The 19,981-nt window shown below is 45.4% G+C and overlaps 1 protein-coding gene across 7 annotated transcripts in view; it reads left to right on the forward strand.

Moving 5' to 3' along the window:
• Nucleotides 1–19,696, forward strand: part of LOC132870997 (gastrula zinc finger protein XlCGF26.1-like) — a 109,069-nt gene extending 89,373 nt beyond the window's left edge. For all 7 annotated transcript variants that reach the window (XM_060905111.1, XM_060905112.1, XM_060905114.1 and 4 more), the window contains 3 exons: nt 12,379–12,446; nt 12,612–12,790; nt 17,323–19,696. In XM_060905111.1, coding sequence (XP_060761094.1) covers nt 12,379–12,446; nt 12,612–12,790; nt 17,323–18,836 — 1,761 coding nt within the window. In that variant the 3' untranslated portion in view covers nt 18,837–19,696. The remainder of the gene's footprint in view (nt 1–12,378; nt 12,447–12,611; nt 12,791–17,322) is intronic.
• The last annotated feature ends 285 nt before the right edge of the window (nt 19,697–19,981 follow it).

The following is a 19,981-nucleotide window of genomic DNA, read 5'->3' on the forward strand; positions in this document are numbered from 1 at the left end:
ACGCTGAGGTTCGGACCAAGAATCCTCTGCTTTCCACGGGAACCACCCAAGTGCTCCGCTGGACCCGAAAGTTTTCTATGCCTCCATCACGAGCGGCTCACGTGCTCCCACGGCGAGGCCCGAAACTACACCGGCGAATAGTTCTTCATATCTTGCTAAAGGCAGGATTAAGTAAGATTTTGGCATTTGGGCATAATTAAGATAGTCTTAGGAATTTGCTTTTATTTGAAATAGTGTGAATTTAAACCCAGGTTTATCTGTTACACTGTTAGACACGCAGCGTGTTGATTTATTTTGGTTCTATGTTCTTTCAGTTGTTTAATAGATAGGCTGTGCATGCTCCTTCTCTCTCTTATTCTGACTAACACTAATTTCCTTATCATACATTTTGACCTTATCAGGGTTTCAGTGAGTTTGGTAATGTTATGAGTGTGGAAGCTTTTTGTTACTGAGAAAACACGTGCTCAACAGGCCTGACCAGGCCTGATACACTTTAGATAGCTTCCCTTTGTCTTTAGCAACACGTGCTCAGTAGGCCTCACCAGGCCTAACAAACACACTTTAGCTAGGCCATAGGGCCTTTCACAAACACACACTAGCAACACAAGGCTAATCTAGGCCTCCACCACGTGTAGTTAGCTACACGAGGCTAAACACATGGTCAAGTCCTTCACACACACACACACACACACACACACACACACACACACACACACAAGCACACATTAGCAACAGAGCTAATCCTTTGTTCTACTTAGATAACATTCCTTTGTTTTAGCTAGCAACAAGCTAGGCCATACACACACACCTCACTGCTTGTATATATTGATTTATTATTTTTATCTTTAGGCGGCACGGTGGTGTAGTGGTTAGCGCTGTCGCCTCACAGCAAGAAGGTCCTGGGTTCGAGCCCCATGGCCGGCGAGGGCCTTTCTGTGTGGAGTTTGCATGTTCTCCCCGTGTCTGCGTGGGTTTCCTCCGGGTGCTCCGGTTTCCCCCACAGTCCAAAGACATGCAGGTTAGGTTAACTGGTGACTCTAAATTGACCGTAGGTGTGAATGTGAGTGTGAATGGTTGTCTGTGTCTATGTGTCAGCCCTGTGATGACCTGGCGACTTGTCCAGGGTGTACCCCGCCTTTCGCCCGTAGTCAGCTGGGATAGGCTCCAGCTTGCCTGCGACCCTGAAGAGCAGGATAAAGCGGCTAGAGATAATGAGATGAGATGAGATGAGATTTTTATCTTTGTATAATAAATTCATTTATTAAACAAACTGTGTTTATTTGTGTGAATAATATATGAAGTCCCCAATCTCTCGAAGAATTCAAAAAGGTGCATATAAGTTATGTAATATGGTAAGTGATCGTAATAATTTGGAAATATACCATAATTTAGCTGTTTGGTAATTTATTATTAAGCACCAGGATTAATGGTATGATTCACTAAATGATTCATTGAACGATTCACTAAATGATTCATTGAACGATTCACTAAATGATTCATTAAACGATTCACTATATGATTCACTAAATGATTCATTGAACAATTCACTTCAAATGAGACTGATTCTATGGTATGATTCAATTCAAAGGAGTCAAAGTAAACGATTCAGTGGGATTGATTCATTTTAATTATTAACCTTCAAATTTAATGAGACTGATTTAATGAGATTGATCACTTAACTTCAATAATTAACTGATTGCACCCACAGTGCTGACGCTACAATAGCCTACTATCACAATAAATATCCCCTGTAACATTTCCCATTTTCTACTCATCTTTCTGTGATTGCCCCTCTTTCCCACGGTTGTATGTTGTGGGTGTGGCATTAGGTGGGAAAAGTGCTTTTTAGGGATTCATCAGATCATTCAACTGAGAGATAACTGAGAGCTTGTTCGGACCGAGCTGAGAAATATATTCGCTATACAGAGAATAACGGCGTTTTTTTAAAAGCAATGATGGTGGAAACAAGAATAAAAGAACGGATGAGGAAGAAAGTGTAGTGAAGAAAGCTAGAACGACGGGAGAAGGTGTGGGAAAATTATATAATGAGATGGAAAGCACACACCCCAGTGCAAACATTTACATGGAAACGTACAACACAGCAGAAAAACAAATAATATACAGTATATACAAATGGTGCATGTCACAACACAGCAGAAAAACAAAGAATATATATACAACTGGGCGTGTTGAGTTGCAGATGTTAATTGCACATTAGTTATAGAAACTCAGTTCAGCTACAAAACTCAGGATATTGCACTGTATTTGGTATTGTATTGGGTATGGATAAAGTGTAGAAATATAAAATATACAAAAGCTATAAAAACTAAAAAGTTGCTCTGTGAGGTTGCACTGTAATAAGTATTGCACTGTATCAGGTAAGTGTGAGACTATTGTCCTTTTAGGTCCTTGTTGGTGCATTGTTGCACCTGCCAGAAGTGGCATCAGTCAGTGCATGTAATTAGCCTTTTTCACATTACGTCACTTGCAGAAGAACCTCACATCCGTTTTCAGCCTTTTGAATGGAAGAGGTGGCATGCTAATCTGCTGGCTAATAAGTAGCAACCATAGAAAGTCAGTAAACTTCCTTTCCAAAACAAGGCAGATAGGTGACTGGAATGGTCGCTAACAATACGTAATGATAAACAACAATGTGCAATATTATTATCAATCTTATCTGTGAATGACACAGTTTTGTTAACATATGTTGCCGCCGTATACCTCTTCTTCCATTCAAAAGGCTGAAAATGGATACGAGTTCCCTTGCAAGTGACGTAATGTGAAAAAGGCTAATTGTTCAAGGTGGTTATGGCCTGTGGGGAAAAAAATGTTTTTGAATCTGTTGGTCCTTGCTTTGAAGCACCTGTAACGCCTGCCTGAGGGCAGCAAGTCAGAGAACTCAGAGCCAGGGTGGGAGCTGTCCTTGGTGATGATGTTAGCTCTGCTGAGCTCTGCTCTCTGTTTAGCTACTGTTTGTTCATTCATTCAGTTGTTTGTTATTCATTTGTTTGTTCATTCATTCGTTCGTTCATTCATTCTCAATTGAATTTTGTGTTTTATGTGTTGGTGTGTCTAAGGTTTGCGCTGCAATATACCTTTAAAATGAAAACCTACTTGTGCTTGTGCCCCCATTTTTTTTCCCTGTGCTCCTAAAATTTTTAAATTAGGAGCACATGTGCTCCTGAAAAAAAAAGTTAGTGTAGAGCCCTGATCTGAAGCCATGCTGGGTACCTGCCATTCCAGTCCTTTAACCATAGGGAGATGGTATTCAGGTTTGCAGCCCAATAATATGAACGGAGATTTGGTAAAGAGAGTCCACCACAGGTTTTTTGTATCTCCAAAAATTCTTTCCATATGCGTACTTATTTCTTATGCCAAATAAAAGGGGAAACAGCCTGATTGAACAACTTAAAAAATGAAAGTGGTATGAAAATAGGTATAGCTTGAAATAAATAAAGATATTAAGGTATTACATCGACCTCCGAGGTCGGAGGTCGATGATAGACTTTGTTGTCATTTCCTCTGATCTCCGGCCCTATGTCTTGGACACTCGGGTGAAGAGAGGGGCTGAGCTGTCAACTGATCACCACCTGGTGGTGAGTTGGATCTGCTGGCGGAGGAAGAAGCTGGACATACCTGGCAGGCCCAAACGTATGGTGAGGGTCTGCTGGGAACGTCTGGCTGAGCACTCTGTTGGGGAGGTCTTTAACTCCCACCTCCGGGAGAGCTTTTCCCAGCTTCCAAGGGAGGCGGGGGACATTGAGTCTGAGTGGACCATGTTCTCTACCTCCATTGTGGACGCAGCTGTTTGGAGCTGTGGCCGCAAGGTCTCCGGTGCCTGTCGTGGCGGCAATCCCCGAACTCGGTGGTGGACACCAGAAGTAAGGGATGCCGTCAAGCTGAAGAAGGAGTCCTATCTGGCCATGTTGACCTCCAGGACTCCTGAGGCAGCTGACGGGTATCAGCAGGCCAGGTGTGCTGCAGCTCGGGCAGTTGCGGAGGCAAAAACTTGGAACTGGGAGGAGTTCGGGGAGGCCATGGAGAAGGACTATCGGTCGGCCTCGAAGAAATTCTGGCAAACGTCCGGCGCCTCAGGAGGGGGAAGCAGTACTCTGCCAACACTGTTTACAGTGCGGGTGGGGAGCTGTTGACCTCGACTGGGGACATTGTCGGGCGGTGGAAGGAATACTTTGAGGATCTCCTCAATCCCACCGTCATATCTTCCATTGAGGAGACTGAGGCTGATGACTCAGAGGTGGACTCATCCATTACCCAAGCCGAAGTCACTGAGGTGGTTTGCAAGCTCCTCGGTGGCAAGGCACCGGGGGTGGATGAGATCCGCCCTGAGTATCTCAAGTCTCTGGATGTTGTGGGGCTGTCTTGGTTGACAGGCCTCTGCAACATCGCGTGGCGGTTGGGGACAGTGCCTCTGGAGTGGCAGACTGGGGTGGTGGTCCCTCTTTTTAAGAAAGGGGACCGGAGAGTGTGCTCCAATTATAGGGGAATCGCACTTCTCAGCCTCCCGGGGAAGGTTTACTCCAGGGTACTGGAGAGGAGAATTTGACCGATCGTTGAACCTCAGATCCAGGAGGAACTATGCGGTTTTCGTCCTAGTCGCGGAACACTGGACCAGCTCTATACCCTTCATAGGGTGCTCGAGGGTTCATGGGAGTTTGCCCAACCAGTCCACATGTGCTTTGTGGATCTGGAGAAGGCATTCAACCGTGTCCCTCATGGTATTCTGTGGGGGGTGCTTCGGGAGTATGGGGTTCGGGGCTCTTTGCTAAGGGCTGTCCGGTCCCTGTACGAACGGAGCAAGAGTCTGGTTCACATTGCCGGCAGTAAGTCAGACCTGTTCCCAGTGCATGTTGGACTCCGACAGGGCTGCCCTTTGTCACCGGTTCTGTTCATAATTTTTATGGACAGAATTTCTAGGCGCAGCCAGGGGCCGGAAGGAATCCTGTTTGGGAACCACAAGATTTCATCTCCTGCTTTTTGCGGATGTTGTCCTGTTGGCTTCTTCAAACCAGGACCTTCAGCATGCACTGGGGTGGTTTGCAGTCGAGTGTGAAGCGGCTGGGATGAAAATCAGCACCTCCAAGTCCGAGGCTATGGTTCTCGACCGGAAAAGGGTGGCTTGCCCTCTCCAGGTTGGTGGAGAAGTCCTGCCTCAGGTGGAAGAGTTTAAGTATCTCAGGATCTTGTTCACAAGTGAGGGAAGGATGGAGCGTGAGATCGACAGGCGTATCGGTGCAGCCTCCGCAGTGATGCAGTCGCTTTACCGGTCCGTCGTGGTGAAGAAGGAGCTGAGCCAAAAGGCGAAGCTCTCAATTTACCGGTCGATCTACGTTCGGACTCTCACCTATGGTCATGAGCTTTGGGTAATGACTGAAAGAACAAGATTGCGGATACGAGCGGCCAAAATGAGTTTCCTTCGCAGGGTGGCTGGGCGCTCCCTTAGAGAGAGGGTGAGAAGCACAGTCACTCAGGAGGAGCTCGGAGTAGAGCCGCTGCTCCTCCACACGGAGAGAAACCAGCTGAGGTGGCTTGGGCATCTTTTTCGGATGCCTCCTGGACGCCTCCCTGGGGAGGTGTTCCAGGCATGTCCCCCCGGGAGGAGGCCCCGGGGAAGACCCAGGACACGCTGGAGGGACTATATCTCTCGGCTGGCCTGGGAACGCCTCGGTGTTCTTCCCAAGGAGCTGGCCGAGGTGTCTGGGGAAAGGGAAGTTTGGGCTTCCATGCTTAGACTGCTGCCTCTGCGACCCGGTCCCGGATAAAGCGGAAAAAGACGGGACGGGATTTAGGTATTACATTCATCTTTACAGAGTTTATTCTCCCGATGAGAGATAACGGTAGGGTGGACCAGCGTTTGATGTCTGTTTTGGTATGTTCTAGAAGAGCAGCAAAATTATTCTTAAAAAGATGATGGTATGATTTGGTAACCTTTACCCCCAGATATGTAAAGGAGTGAATTGAGAGCTTAAATGGTAGGTTTGGATATGTTTCAGCACCTTTGTTAATGGGAAAGTACTCGCTTTTACTATAATTGAGTTTGTAGCTTGATATTTTTCCAAAGTTTTCCAGGACAGTTAGGACCTCGGGTATGCCTGTGATGGGGTTGGTGATGTACAATAATAGGTCATCAGCATATAGTGAGACAGTGTGAGTTAGGCCCCCACGTTCTATACCTTTTATGTTACCATTGTTTCTTAAAGCTATTGACAATGGCTCTATAGCTAAAACAAAAAGTAATGGACTTAATGGGTCACCTTGTTTGGTACCTCTGTGAAGAGAAAAATAATCAGAAGAGATTGAATTGGTGCAAACTGATGCAGTTGTATCTGTGTATATCAACTTTATCAATTTAATAAACTTGCGGCCAAATCCAAATCTTCGCAGTGTATGGAAGAGATAATCCCACTCGACCCTATCAAATGCCTTTTCAGCATCAAGTGATATAATGTCTTCTGGGGTTGGTTTATTGGGCTTAGTATATATGATATTGAACAGGCGCCTCAAGTTAAAATAGGACTGCCTATCCTGGATAAATCCAGTCTGGTCCTCAGATATTAAGGAAGGAAGGACTGACTCAAGGCGAAGTGCAATGACTTTAGAAAATATTTTACCATCACAGTTTGTTAAACTGATGGGTCTGTATGATGCACAATCAAGTGGATCCTTGTTTTTTTTTCAGTAGTAGTGTGATGGATGATTGACGGAGTGTGGGTGGGAGAACTTTTTTTTTTTACTGATTCTTTATAAACTAAAAGAAGTGGGGCCAATTGTTCCTTAAATTTTTTATAAAATTCGTTGGGGAATCCATCAGAACCAGGGGCTTTACCACTTTGTAGAGACGTTATTGCAGTGATGATTTCTTCTATAGTGATAGATTGTTCTAATTTTTCTTGTGTCAGAGTCAATAGTGGGAATGTTTAAGTTACAGAAAAAAGTGTCAAATTGTTGCTGATCTAGATCTAAATCTGATTAATATAATTTGGAGTAGAACTCTTGAAAATTATTGTTGATGGTTTGACGATCCTCACTTAATACACCATCAGGTAATCTAATTTGTGAAATGACATGGGATGTTGCTTTTTGACGAAGCTTACTGGCCAATAGTTTGGAAGGTTTATCACCCTCTTCATAAAATCGACTATGGGACTTAAAGATTAGCCTTTCTGCCTCAGTAGTTAATAGAAGATCAGCTTCAGTCTGTAAGCTAACTCTCGCTTTCATCCTATCGGGGGTTGGAGAGCTAGATATAAGGCTATCCAAAGCTTTAATTCTAGAGGACAGATCTGTGATGTTATTTTGGTGGACTTTCCTAGTATATGTACTATGGGCAATGATCTGTCCTCTAAGATATGCCTTAAGTGCCTCCCATAAAGTTGATGCTGAAATGTCATCAGTCATGTTTATATCCAAGTAGATATCTATTTGTTCTGAAACAAACTGCACAAAAACATAATCAGCAAGCAGCAGAGGATCAAGTAGTCATGTCCGTCTTGGCCTTTGAGATGGGAGTTTTATGGTCATACTTAGGGATAGCGAAAACTAAAAAAAAAAAATCTTGACCGACCACCGAGCTTCATTAGCTGGTTAAAGTCGGTTAACCTATGAGTTTAAAATTCTAGAATTGGAATTATTAGAATCTATTCTAAATCTAACCATGAGCATCTGCAAATTCAGTCCCAGTTCCTGCCCTCCACTCACATTACCTTTTCTACAGCGCGAAACATTTAGTCAAACGCGGCACTGATGTCGAGAGGTTTGTATTGGAACAGAGGACAAATGGCTCTAGCTTAGAGACAGTTTTAGGCTACGTTTACATTACGTCAAATCAGCGGATCATCAGATTAACGTTCTTAAAACGATTCGCATTTACACTAAAACCGTTAGCCGTGCACACAGCAACGCCAATACGCGGATACGCTCGGCTCCGCAGGCATCCTGCGCTCCAAATCACTCCGCCCTGAACAGGGATTGCCCTCTGGAGGGTGCACACTCCGGCCCTGCACAGCTCACACAGCGCGCGAGTGAAGTGCACAAGCCACGATTCGGGACTGAGCCGCTGTGTGTGTGATCCCAGCGCATATCACTTACTACTTGCAAGTGGAAGGATGGCAAGCCTAAAGACAATCATAACTACACAATGGGTAGTATTTGCATCAGTATTTGCAGTATTTTCATACTTTTATACTCTTTAATGAAAGGTGATACAAGGCGGAAGTCCGCGCCGTTTTTCAGCAGTCGCATCACATGACCAACGCCAGCGAATCAGGAAGGTGGATGTCACAGTGACGTTGTCCAATGAGACGCCAGCTATAGCTCAGCACAGCGTATCCGCGTATTTTGAATGTTTACACAGCACCGGAGCTGACACGATCTGGATTGAATATGTGGACGCTGGCGGATTCCTGTTTCTAGGCGTTTCCAGGCGGTTTAATGTAAATGGACAGTGCATCCACGAAGAAAACGAAATAGATACGGTCTAGTGTAAACGTAGCCTCAGTTGGCCATGATGGCGTTGAAAATAAAGTCAAGTGCTAGAAGTACATAACATTCAGTGATGGGTATAACGGCGTTAAAATAAAGGCTGTTATAACGCCGGGTAATCTAATTAATTAGCTACAATCGTTATAACGCCGTTACCAATATCAACCAGCCATTACTGCATGGTATTGAAGTTGCTCTGAAGCCATCACCGACTTGGCTCACAGACATAAAAGCTGCGTTTGTCACTCTCCCTCCAGACACCGCTGTCATTTCATTCTCTCCCCTTCCCTCCAAAAGTCGGCATCTGTGCCTTTAGTTTGTGTGGAGAGATATGATCTGCAATAACATGCATTGTTGGCTACAGACCGAAACATACTTTCAGAAGGCACTGGCCAAGGCAGGACTAAACTCGATGTGCCTTCTAATAATAATTTAAAAACAGAATAGTAATTTGTTAGCTAAAAAGCCTGTGTCTACACTTTTCTTTCGCCAAATGGCAGCTGTCTTCAACTGGGGTGGGAGGGCGGGACATGACTGAATGGGTGTTTCTGATTTGTCAGCTGTCGTCCTTACAGCGCATGGCATGCCCCAAGCGTTTACAACACAGAATTCCAGGTTCTCCACTCCAAAATCGGCAGCTTCAAAACGATTGATTTTTTTTTTTAACCGACAACCAAAAAAAAAAATTAACCGGTTGACGTTGATTCGGTCAACCATCGGTCAAACGGTCATTGGTTAACATCCCTAGTCATACTCACAGGGGCATGATCGGAAATCATAATTGGATTATATTTACAATCAGAAATGGCATTTAGGAGAAAAGGATCCACTAAAAAAATCTATTCTGGAAAAAGATTTGTGTACATTAGAGAAAAAAGAATACTAGCTCTTGGTGGGATTTTTAAATCTCCATGGGTCTATCAATTTATGTACATCCATAAATGCTTGCACTACTTTTACTGATTTAGTTGGTCTAGAGACAGAGTGAGGTGAACGATCCCAATCTGGGTCCATTACCAGATTGTAATCCCCAGATAACACAAGATGGTGAGTGTCTAGGTTAGGAATAGAGCTTAGCATCCTCTTAAAAAAACACTCATCACTGTTAGGGGCATAAATATTAACTAATATGACAGGGAGTTGAAATAGCTTTCCTACCACCATCACATATATGAAATAGCTTTCCTACCACCATCAAATATCTACCATTTGGATCAGAAATAGTGTTAGTGACATTAAATTGAATATTTTTATGAATAATGATGGCTGCTCCTCCACTTTTACTGTCAAATTTTGAATGAAACATCTGGCCAACCCAATCTTTATGAATCCTAAGATGATCTCTATTTCAAAGATGAGTTTCGTGTAGCATTGCTATGCCCACACCAAGATGTTGTAGATGTGAGAGAACCTTTTTCCTTTTTACCATATAATTGAAACCCTTAACATTCCAACTTGTAATATTCACATCCCTGTTACCTGAGATTGAATTGGAAGTATCATGTGCCATTAGGGCTAAACACTTGAAATATATCAATGTTGATCCATCTTGAATGATTTAAGATATTAATGGATGCACAAAAGAAATTAAAAAGATACAGAAAACACGCATAGTAACAATGCACATGTAATGAACAAAACCCTAGTGCCATAAAATGACAACCCCCCCAAACACGTTGAATTTCCGCAAACTCTCATTTGCATCCCTCCTGCTGAGCATTTAACATTGTGAACCTTGAACACCGTCTGACATCTGTCAATGAAGCCTACTAAATCGCTATTGTACAAATCTAGTGATTATAGTGGAGAGGAAAAAGTCTTTGACCATATGCTCACAACATTAATGTCTTAATCAGTTGCATGAAGGCTGGTCGTGGTTCATGGAACGTAATAACATATAACGAAATATTTCCTTTCCCCCTGGTCAAGCTAGGTAGGAGTAGCCTAGCATATCAATCTTATATTTGACCCGTCACCTTAATTGTCCTTGGGAAGACCTGAAGCTGGAGATTGAGAAGACCCAGTGATGATGTTGCTGATGAAAGCAAGAGCCTCCCGGGGATCGGTGAACCTCATTCTTATTGTTGTGGCTGAACTGCAGTGTGGCCGGGTAGTACATAGCGAACTTGAGCTTGGCTGTGTGAAGCATCTGTTTGGATTCGGAGAAGGCAGCGCGTCGCTTGCTGACATCTGGGCTGAAGTCGGGGAAAATATGGACTCTCGATCCATTGTAGGTAAACGTACCTTTCGCCCGGGCAAACCGCAGTATCCGCTCTTTGGTCTGGAAGTGATGTAGCTTTACAATGAATGGTCGTGGTCTGTCACCCTCCCCAAGCTTGGGGGCTAAGCTCCTGTGGGCTCTATCCAGGCACAATTGCGGTTGAAAGTTGTTTTCTCCCAACAATTCCAGAATTTGTTTAGTAATGAACTCTGTTGGCTTTGGCCCATCCACATTTTCTTTAATCCCTACAATTCGAATGTTCTGTCGTCTTGTGTAATTTTCCAAGTACGTTACCTTGTCTCTCAGCACACAGTTCTCTTTAGCTAGGGTGGCTTGTGCTAGCTCGACACAGCCCATTCTTTTATCAAGTTCATTCACTCCCTCCTCCACACTCGCGATTCTCTGGCCAAGTGCATTTAGTGTTGTTTGTAGAGAGGCAATGGATGCACGATTTTCCTCACGAAACGAGTCGATTGAAGCTTGTATTGCACCAACTGCTTTTGTAAGCGTCTCCATGTTCTTAGTATTAGCATCTGCTTCAGAGTTAGCTGTAGAGTTAGCAGTGTTTCTCGTCGCCGATCGGCATTCTCTCAGCTCTTTAGAGGGCTTTGACATTGTAGAAATACTATTGAACACTTTAGGCCCGAGATGGCCGTATGTCTAAATTATTGTAAGGTTCACAATATATGAGTTTAATAAGATTTTGCAGGAGCTCCGATAGACACGTCTACTTGCAAGGCATGCTCCCTAGCCGGTCACTTTGATTTCTGCTGTACGTTTTACTTCCATCCTATGAAGTCTAGCACAGGTCTCTGCGAATCTCGTTTACAGCCATTGTTTTGACATATGGACATGTATTACATGGCATATTTCAAACACTCATAACTTGCTATAGCAGTGACAAAGTAGCTGTCAGAAATACATTCCTACATTTTATAAAATGAGAAATAGAATTTTGATGATAAATTTGCCTTCAGTTCTCCTTTAAAACTACAGGGCACATTTTACAAATACCATGCAACTATCTGAGAAAATTATGACTAAACTAGAATTAGACTAAAATTAAAATTGAGTTCCACTCATTAAATCTTGATTAAAAAAAAAAGAGTAAAATGTAACTGCAATTTTCAGTCCACAACTAAGACTAAAAGTAAATTTAAAATTATTTAAATTAAAAATGAACACTGCTACACTGAACTAAACCAACATTAACTCCCAAACACTTATGGCAAATAAATATTACTTGTACAAATCCAAAATATTTTATATAAAACCCATTTAGTGACAGAACTGACTTTAAAGTTGCGCATTTTTGTAACTTTGTTTAGAGACCAAAAAACAAGGGATGGATATTTATCAGAGAGGTCTGATTCACAGCACAGCTTTGCCATGTTGGACATAAAGACTTTCATGATAAACATTTCCTTTGCCTAAATTCTGATAAAGCTTTGCCTGCATTTTTCTACAGTTACTAAATTCATCTTGGAGCTTGTCAGCTGTTTTGTGAATCTTAAGATACAGTCGAGAACCTTTTACTTCAGCCTTCATGGGGCTTAATATAATATTGGCATGAGCCATTGCTCTCGTTTCTGTATACCTCATTTAAAGCAATAGATTGATTTAGTGAAGAAAAATGTAAATGTGGTATTTTTCTACAGGTATACAGGAGCATGCAGTGTGAACAATACATTGATGCCAAAAGAGAGATGCATGTGAATTGGATGAGGTGAGGAATGCACCAGTTGTTGGGTCGTTTTAGTGATTTGATTTTACAGCTCCTCATTTGTTGGAAGAACTTTATCATGTCACTGATATCTCTGCCTTGCTTTCTCCAAGTCTGTGACTCTGATCTGATTTTTACCTTTTCTGGAATGTTGCCTCACTCTTTTAGGTATGTGAATTGTGCCCGTAATGAAGAAGAACAGAATCTTGTGGCATTTCGGTATCGAGGGGGAATTCTGTATCGTTGCTGTCGACCCATTAACCCAGGACATGAGCTTTTGGTGTGGTATGAAGAGGAGTACACCAAGGAACTCAGTCCTGCACCTACAGGAACAACCAGACAGCAAGGTGTTACTTTTGTCTAAGAGGTTATAGAGGTTATTTTCTGTATCATCTAGTGACACATTTCTGAGTCGAACAGTGTTTCTGGGATGAAAGCTGTTGTACAGTGCAGTCTACAATAACCAGAGCACACTCCCAGAGAACTCATATTGGCCTGTTCCACCAACCAGGTAGGTCTTCTCCATCATGTGACAATGACCAAACAGAGAGGGTGAAGTCTATCGGCTTCCTTTGTGACATGTGAAGTCAGCCCACTGCATATCTTGTTATTGCAAAACTGACTGTATAGTAAACCACAAAATACTGTTGCAGTTTTATTCATCATGCACAATTTTTAACCAGAAGTCGCGTAAAATGCATGCCCTGTGGATCCCAAGTGGCACAGCAGGAAAGTTTTGTCCCCATCATCCTCCCTGTCATCCAGATATTGCCACTTTCGAATCTTGATGATGTCACAGTCATCTGTGGTTGGGCACTTAAGAGAGCAAAATTGTCTGGGCTCTCTGGGAGGGAGAGCTGGCATGCTCTCTCTTCCCTGCTCGGTCAATTACACTAGTCAGTCATGGGTGTGTGAGAGCACTGCAGTGGAAAAGCGTAATAATTCAACACCTCGAGACTTAGGAAAAAGCAGACAGAAATATGAGTTTATTATACTCTTGCGAGAGCTGGCTTCTCCACAATGAAAATCACAAAGCGTTTCACCCAGAGAAGCACCCTCTTGATATCATGCGCACTCTTTATACAGCTTAACATGACTGACATATCAGATGTTCCCTTTTTTATTTCCTTTCACAGTCAGGGGCATATTTTCTGCTATCTTGCATATACACATGCTTCAGATAACCTTGCAGAATAGAATAGTGTGTCACAAAAATATTCTTGATATCAACATGAGACAATGTCTCTGAAGCTTACCTTTCTAAAGATCACTGCTCTCTAAAATTATCAATTCTACCACCGGGCTGCTTCAGTCACTGTGGGACTCTTCGACGATGCCCATTTCGAGCATGGCCTCAAGTTCTTCCTGAACCACCTTTTTTTTTGTGTGTGGGCAGTCTGTAAGGGTGGTTGCGCACTGCTACCCCCAGGGGCATTTCAATGTGGTGTTCTGTGAGGTGGGTGCGGTTGGGCAGCGGTGAAAACATGTCCGAAAATTCTGTTTGCAACTGGGCGACCTCCGTGAGCTGGGTCGGGGAGGGGTGGTCTCCACAGGGGACCGGAGCGGTGGGTGATGTCAATTTTCTTTTTTAAACCTCCGGCCCCAGCGCCGTCTTCTCCGGAACCACCGACACCAACACCACGGGGACCTCCTCGTTCCAAAGTTTTAGTAGATTGAGGTGGTATTTCTGTAATGCCCCACCCCTATCTGTTCGCCTCACCTCATAGTCGACGTCCCCGACTCACTGTGTGACCTCAAAGGGTCCTTGCCACCTGGCGATCAATTTGGAGCTCGACGTGGGCAACAACACGAGTACTTTATCTCCCCGTGTGAATTCCCTAAGGCGTGTGCCCCTGTCATACAGACGGACTTGACGTTCTTGGGCCTGCCGCAAATTCTCCTGGGTTAGATGCGTGAGGGTGTGGAGTTTGGCGCACAGATCGATAACGTATTGAATTTCATTTTTACTGGTTGAAGGTCCCTCCTCCCAATTTTCCCATAGCACATCCAGAATGCCACGCGGCTTATGCCCGTATAATAATTCGAACGGGGAGAACCCCATGGAGGTTTGCGGGACCTCTCGCACTGCGAATAACGGGCTCAAGCCATTAATCCCAGTTGCATGCGTCTTCGCTTACAAATTTTCTAATTGTTTTTGAGGGTGTGATTAAACCATTCGACGAAGCCATCTGTTTGTGGGTGATAAACGCTGGTGCTGATAGGCTTAATTCCCAGTAACCCATACAGTTGGCGCAGTGTGCATGACATAAACATAGTGCCTTGATCAGTCAGAATCTCTTTGGGGATTCCGACTCAGGAGGTGATACGGAAGAGCGCTTCTGCAATACTACGTGCTGATATTGCAAAGAGGCACTGCTTCCGGATATCACTTTGCATAGTCCACCAGAACTAAAACAAAGCGATATCCTCGTGTTGACTGATCTAATGGCCCGACGAGATCCATCCCAATTCTTTTGAATGGGGTCTTGATTAATGGCAGAGGGTGCAAAGGCGCTTTTGGAATGGCCGCGGGATTTACTAACTGGCATTCGCGGCACGCCGTACACCACCTACGGACATCGCCGCGAGTCCCTGGCCAATAGAACCAGGCCATTATTTGGGCTAGTGTCTTATCCTGCCCCAAGTGTCCGGCCATGGGATTAAAGTGAGCCACCTGGAATATAAATTCCCGGAGGCTCTTTGGGATTAAAAGCTGTGTTATTTGTTCCTTAGTCTGAGTGTCCTGCGTCACTCGGTATAATCTCTCCTTAATAACAGAAAAATAGGTGAAGGATGGTGTGGCGTTTGGCTGGAGAGTTTGACCATCGATTACTCTCACTTGGTCAAACACATGCCGCAGAGTCTCGTCTCGCGACTGCTCTAATGGGAAATCTGAGAGGGAATCCCCGAGAGAGGGAGGAGCATGCTGCTCCTCACTCTGACGCGGTGATGACATAGATGTCTCTGTGACAGCTGCTCCCGCCAATGCCACACTGGGACCTCCTCCCGCTGAACTATGGCAGGCCCCACTCTTCACTAAATGCGTCATTAATTCCCGAAATCCCGGCCAATCAGGCCCCAAAATTATCGAGTGGGTAAGGCGAGGGTTAACCGCCACCTTTACTGTAAATTTTTCCCCTCGAAATAGAATGTGGACTGACACTAAGGGGTAGTTGTGAACATCCCTGTGTGCACACAACACCTTCACCAATTATGCTCTTCCCAATACCTCGTCTTGCACCAGGCTTTGGTGGATTGAGGTCTGATTACAGCCGAAGTCCACCGAAGCCTGATACGTATCCCCTTGGATACTCACTGGTATGCGATACGCTCTGGCCTGATCGAGGGCAGTCCCTGGCGCTTTGGGGATCCGGACCATCACGCCCACCTCCATCGCCGAGCACTGATGCTGGAGGTGCCCCGGTTCCCCGCAGCACCAGCATACCGGCCCAGGCTCTCTCTCTGCACCGGTGTTCCGGAGATCACTCACCTGAGGGGTGGAAGACACAGACAAGGAAGTAGGAAACGGTAGGGTGCGGCGGGCTGGCTGGGCTGGAGCCGGCCCCCGCCTCCACAGTGGGGGAATTGGGCGAGGACAAGAAACAGAGGGAGAAGAGAGGGGAGAAGGGGAGACACGCTGTCCTGCCGTTGGAACGGCCGCCATGTGGTCCTCCGCTAGCTTGATGGCCTGATCCAGCGATGCCGGGCAATGGCACTGGACCCACTCCGCTGTTCCTTCCGGAAGTCAGGTGACAAATTGTTCCAGTGCCACCAGATCGATGATTCCCTCGGCGTCACGATTGTCGACCCTCAGCCACCGCCAGCAGGCGTCCTGGAGTTGCTGGCCAAGCGTGAATGGCTTGCCGACCTTCTCCAGGCGCAGCACGTCGAAGCGCTACTGTTGTTCCAGAGTGCGACCCACGCGTTGGAGGGCGGCCCTGTGGAGGTCCGCATAGACCAGCCGGCTGTCGGCGGGGAGCTGTAGCGCGGTCAGCTGCGCCTTGCCCATTAGCAGGGGGAGGAGGCACGCCGCGCGCTGTTCCACTGGCCAACCCCACGCCTCTGCTGCCTGCTCAAAAAGAGCGAGGAAGGCTTCGGGGTCGTCATGCGGACCCATCTTCGTTAGGGTGAGGTGGGGAGAGTCTGCGACGGTGGTGGACCCCGCCAACGCGAGCAGGTGCCGGACCCCGCCAATGCGAGCAGGTGCCGGAACACCTGGCAATCTTCCTGTTGCGCCACCACCAGGGCTTCAAACCGTTGTTCCTGCTCCTTCCAGAGGGCAATCAGCGCCTGTTGCTGGCTTTATTGGGCCGTGGCGAGGGCATGGACCAGGTCCTTGAAGGTGGAGGACTCCATGTGGCCGTTCCCTTCTGCACTAGTTCCTGGGTTTCGGCACCACTGTTGCATCTGACCAAGTGGGTGGAGCACAGAAGCACGGCAGGCTAGAATTGAGTTCACAAAAACTCATTTTTAGCTTTTCACACTCTCCCAGCCACACACGCACGCACACGAGTGTTCTGGTTGGGGAAAGAGCTCCCTTTCCCTGTTCTCTCTCTCTCTCTCTCTCTCTCTCCTTTTAAGGGGTGTGGTCACTGGGGAAGACACACAAACACAAGTTAATTCCCATCAGGTGCAATGATTCCACCACTTACCTTCCCTGATTGCACCCTCCATTCACAGACCGCCGCTTGGCCACGCCCCCGCTGCCACAGTCCTCAAACTTTTTTTTTTTTTTGTCTCAGTCTTTATTCATTTAGAATCTTGAATGTTTGAGGTTCGGTAAAAATGCTACCTTACATTAGGTTCGTGTTGTTACAGTTTATAATCTTGTTGCATTTCATGTTCAATTTCTGCTATTTTTGTCCTTTCGTTTCTCCAGAAGTAAAGCACACTGAAGTAAAGAACGCACTGCTGCAAGTCTTTTCCTGCTCTGCATGTCCTCGTTCCTATACATCTCAAATTTACCTCAACAAACACATCCAGAGATGCCACTATAAAGAGTATGTGGGACTACGGGAATCAGGAGAGATTAAATATGAGCTTCAGATCCCCTCCAGATGTCAGCCAACATCAACTAATACTCTCAGTTCTGACACTTCTCATAATGGTATACAGAAGGAAATTCACCACTGCTCAGACTGTGGAAAGAGTTTTGGTTATCAGGATGCATTCAAGACGCACCAGTGCATTCACACAGGAGGAAAGCCACATCACTGCTCACAGTGTGGGAATGGTTTTACTTATCGAAGTGCTCTCCAACAACACCAGCGCATTCACACAGGAGAGAAGCCGTATCACTGCTCACAGTGTGGGAAGAGTTTTACTCGTCAGAGTACTCTCCAGCAACACCAGCGCATTCACACAGGAGAGAAGCCGTATCACTGCTCACAGTGTGGGAAGAGTTTTACTCAGCAGAGTGCTCTCCAGCAACACCAGCGCATTCACACAGGAGAGAAGCCGTATCACTGCTCACAGTGTGGGAAGAGTTTTACTTGGCAAGGTGATCTCCAACAACACCAGCGCATTCATACAGGAGAGAAGCCATATCACTGCTCACAGTGTGGGAAAAGTTTTACTCGGCAAGGTCATCTCCAACAACACCAGCACATTCACACAGGAGCGAAGCCGTATCACTGCTCACAGTGTGGGAAGAGTTTTACTGGACAGAGTTATCTCCAACAACACCAACGCATTCACACAGGAGAGAAGCCGTATCACTGCACACAGTGTGGGAAGAGTTTTACTGGACAGAGTGATCTCCACCGACACCAGCGCATTCACACAGGAGAGAAGCCGCATCACTGCTCACAGTGTGGGAAGAGTTTTACTCGGCAGAGTGCTCTCCAACAACACCAGCACATTCACACAGGAGCGAAGCCATATCACTGCACACAGTGTGGGAAGAGTTTTACTCAGCAGAGTGCTCTCCAACGACACCAGCACATTCACACAGGAGCGAAGCCGTATCACTGCACACAGTGTGGGAAGAGTTTTACTCGGCAGAGTGCTCTCCAACGACACCAACGCATTCACACAGGAGAGAAGCCGTATCACTGCACACAGTGTGGGAAGAGTTTTACTGGACAGAGTGATCTCCACCGACACCAGCGCATTCACACAGGAGAGAAGCCGCATCACTGCTCACAGTGTGGGAAGAGTTTTACTCGGCAGAGTGCTCTCCAACAACACCAGCGCATTCACACAGGAGAGAAGCCGTATCACTGCTCACAGTGTGGGAAGAGTTTTACTCAGCAGAGTGCTCTCCAAACACACCAACGCAGTCACACAGCAGAGAAGCCATATTACTGCTCACAGTGTGGAAAGAGTTTTACTCGTCAGAGTACTCTTCAACAACACCAGTGCATTCACACAGGAGAGATGCTGCATCACTAATCATAGTGTGGAAAGTTGTTTACTTATTCAGTTACATTTAAGTACACTAACTCAGAGACATTGCATGATTTAAAGTAGTCACATTAAAGACCCACTGACAGGCATATCGTATTAATTGCTAAACAAACAATATATGACTCCAAAGATGAATTCTGGTTTTAATTCTTGGTTTAACTGTCCGTTTTAAACCTCAGAAGTAATTTTAAATTTCGCGCAGGGAGATTGACCTGGATAAGAATGGGCTCATTCAGAGATGCCGGAAGTGACGTCACATCAGTGTGTCGTTTTTGTGATATTGAGCTGTGGTGTTGTGATTTCCTTGCGTGAAAAAGTTAAATGGCGTCTAACCGAAAAGGGATTATATGTGTGGCTTACGGGTGTTCTAACACCATGTCGGAAGGAGTGAAACTCCATTCCTTTCCTTGGAAAAAACACCCAGAAATGGCAAAAGAGTGGGAAAGAAACGTTTCCAAAACACGTGCGAACTGGAAGTCAACAAAATGGTCACGTCTCTGTTCAGCACATTTCGAGGAGCACTGTTTCACTTTGTCGTCCAGAACGCGAAGAATGTTGATCCAACTTATCCACTGGTGTTGGAGGAGTCAGCTGTGCCGACGTTGTTTGACAGGCCCGGGCCGAATCAATCTGTCAAAAGAGAAACAGATGACAGCAGACCCCCCGAAGGGGCAGTCAAAAAGCGAAAGTCCGGTGGTGCCTTTGCCAAAAGAGAACGAACCAGGGTACGTGGCTATGTGTTGTTATTCAATACATGTATGTTGTTTAAAATTTGTTGTAACGTCACAAATGCGTCTTATACCATTGCATATTACTTATCAATAGGCCAAAGCAGCTAATACCACCCGGTGGCCAGCGGGAGTTTTCCCGGTGGGCCGGTGGTTCAGTGTGGGCCGGCGGAGAAAAAAAAAAAACAGTTGCGCGCTGGCCTTTAATATGATAAGCAATGTTAACAGTTTCTTTAAGAAACTGTTAACATTGCTTGTCATATTAAAGGCCAGCACGCAACTGTAATAAGCAATGTTAACTGTAATAAGCAATGTTAACAGTTTCTTAAAGAAACTGTTAACATTGCTTATCATATTAAAGGCCAGCGCGCAACTGTTTTTTTTTTTTTTTTCCTCCGCCGG

This window comes from Neoarius graeffei, chromosome 22 (genome assembly GCF_027579695.1).
Source record: "Neoarius graeffei isolate fNeoGra1 chromosome 22, fNeoGra1.pri, whole genome shotgun sequence".
In the NCBI taxonomy this organism is placed as follows: domain Eukaryota; kingdom Metazoa; phylum Chordata; class Actinopteri; order Siluriformes; family Ariidae; genus Neoarius; species Neoarius graeffei.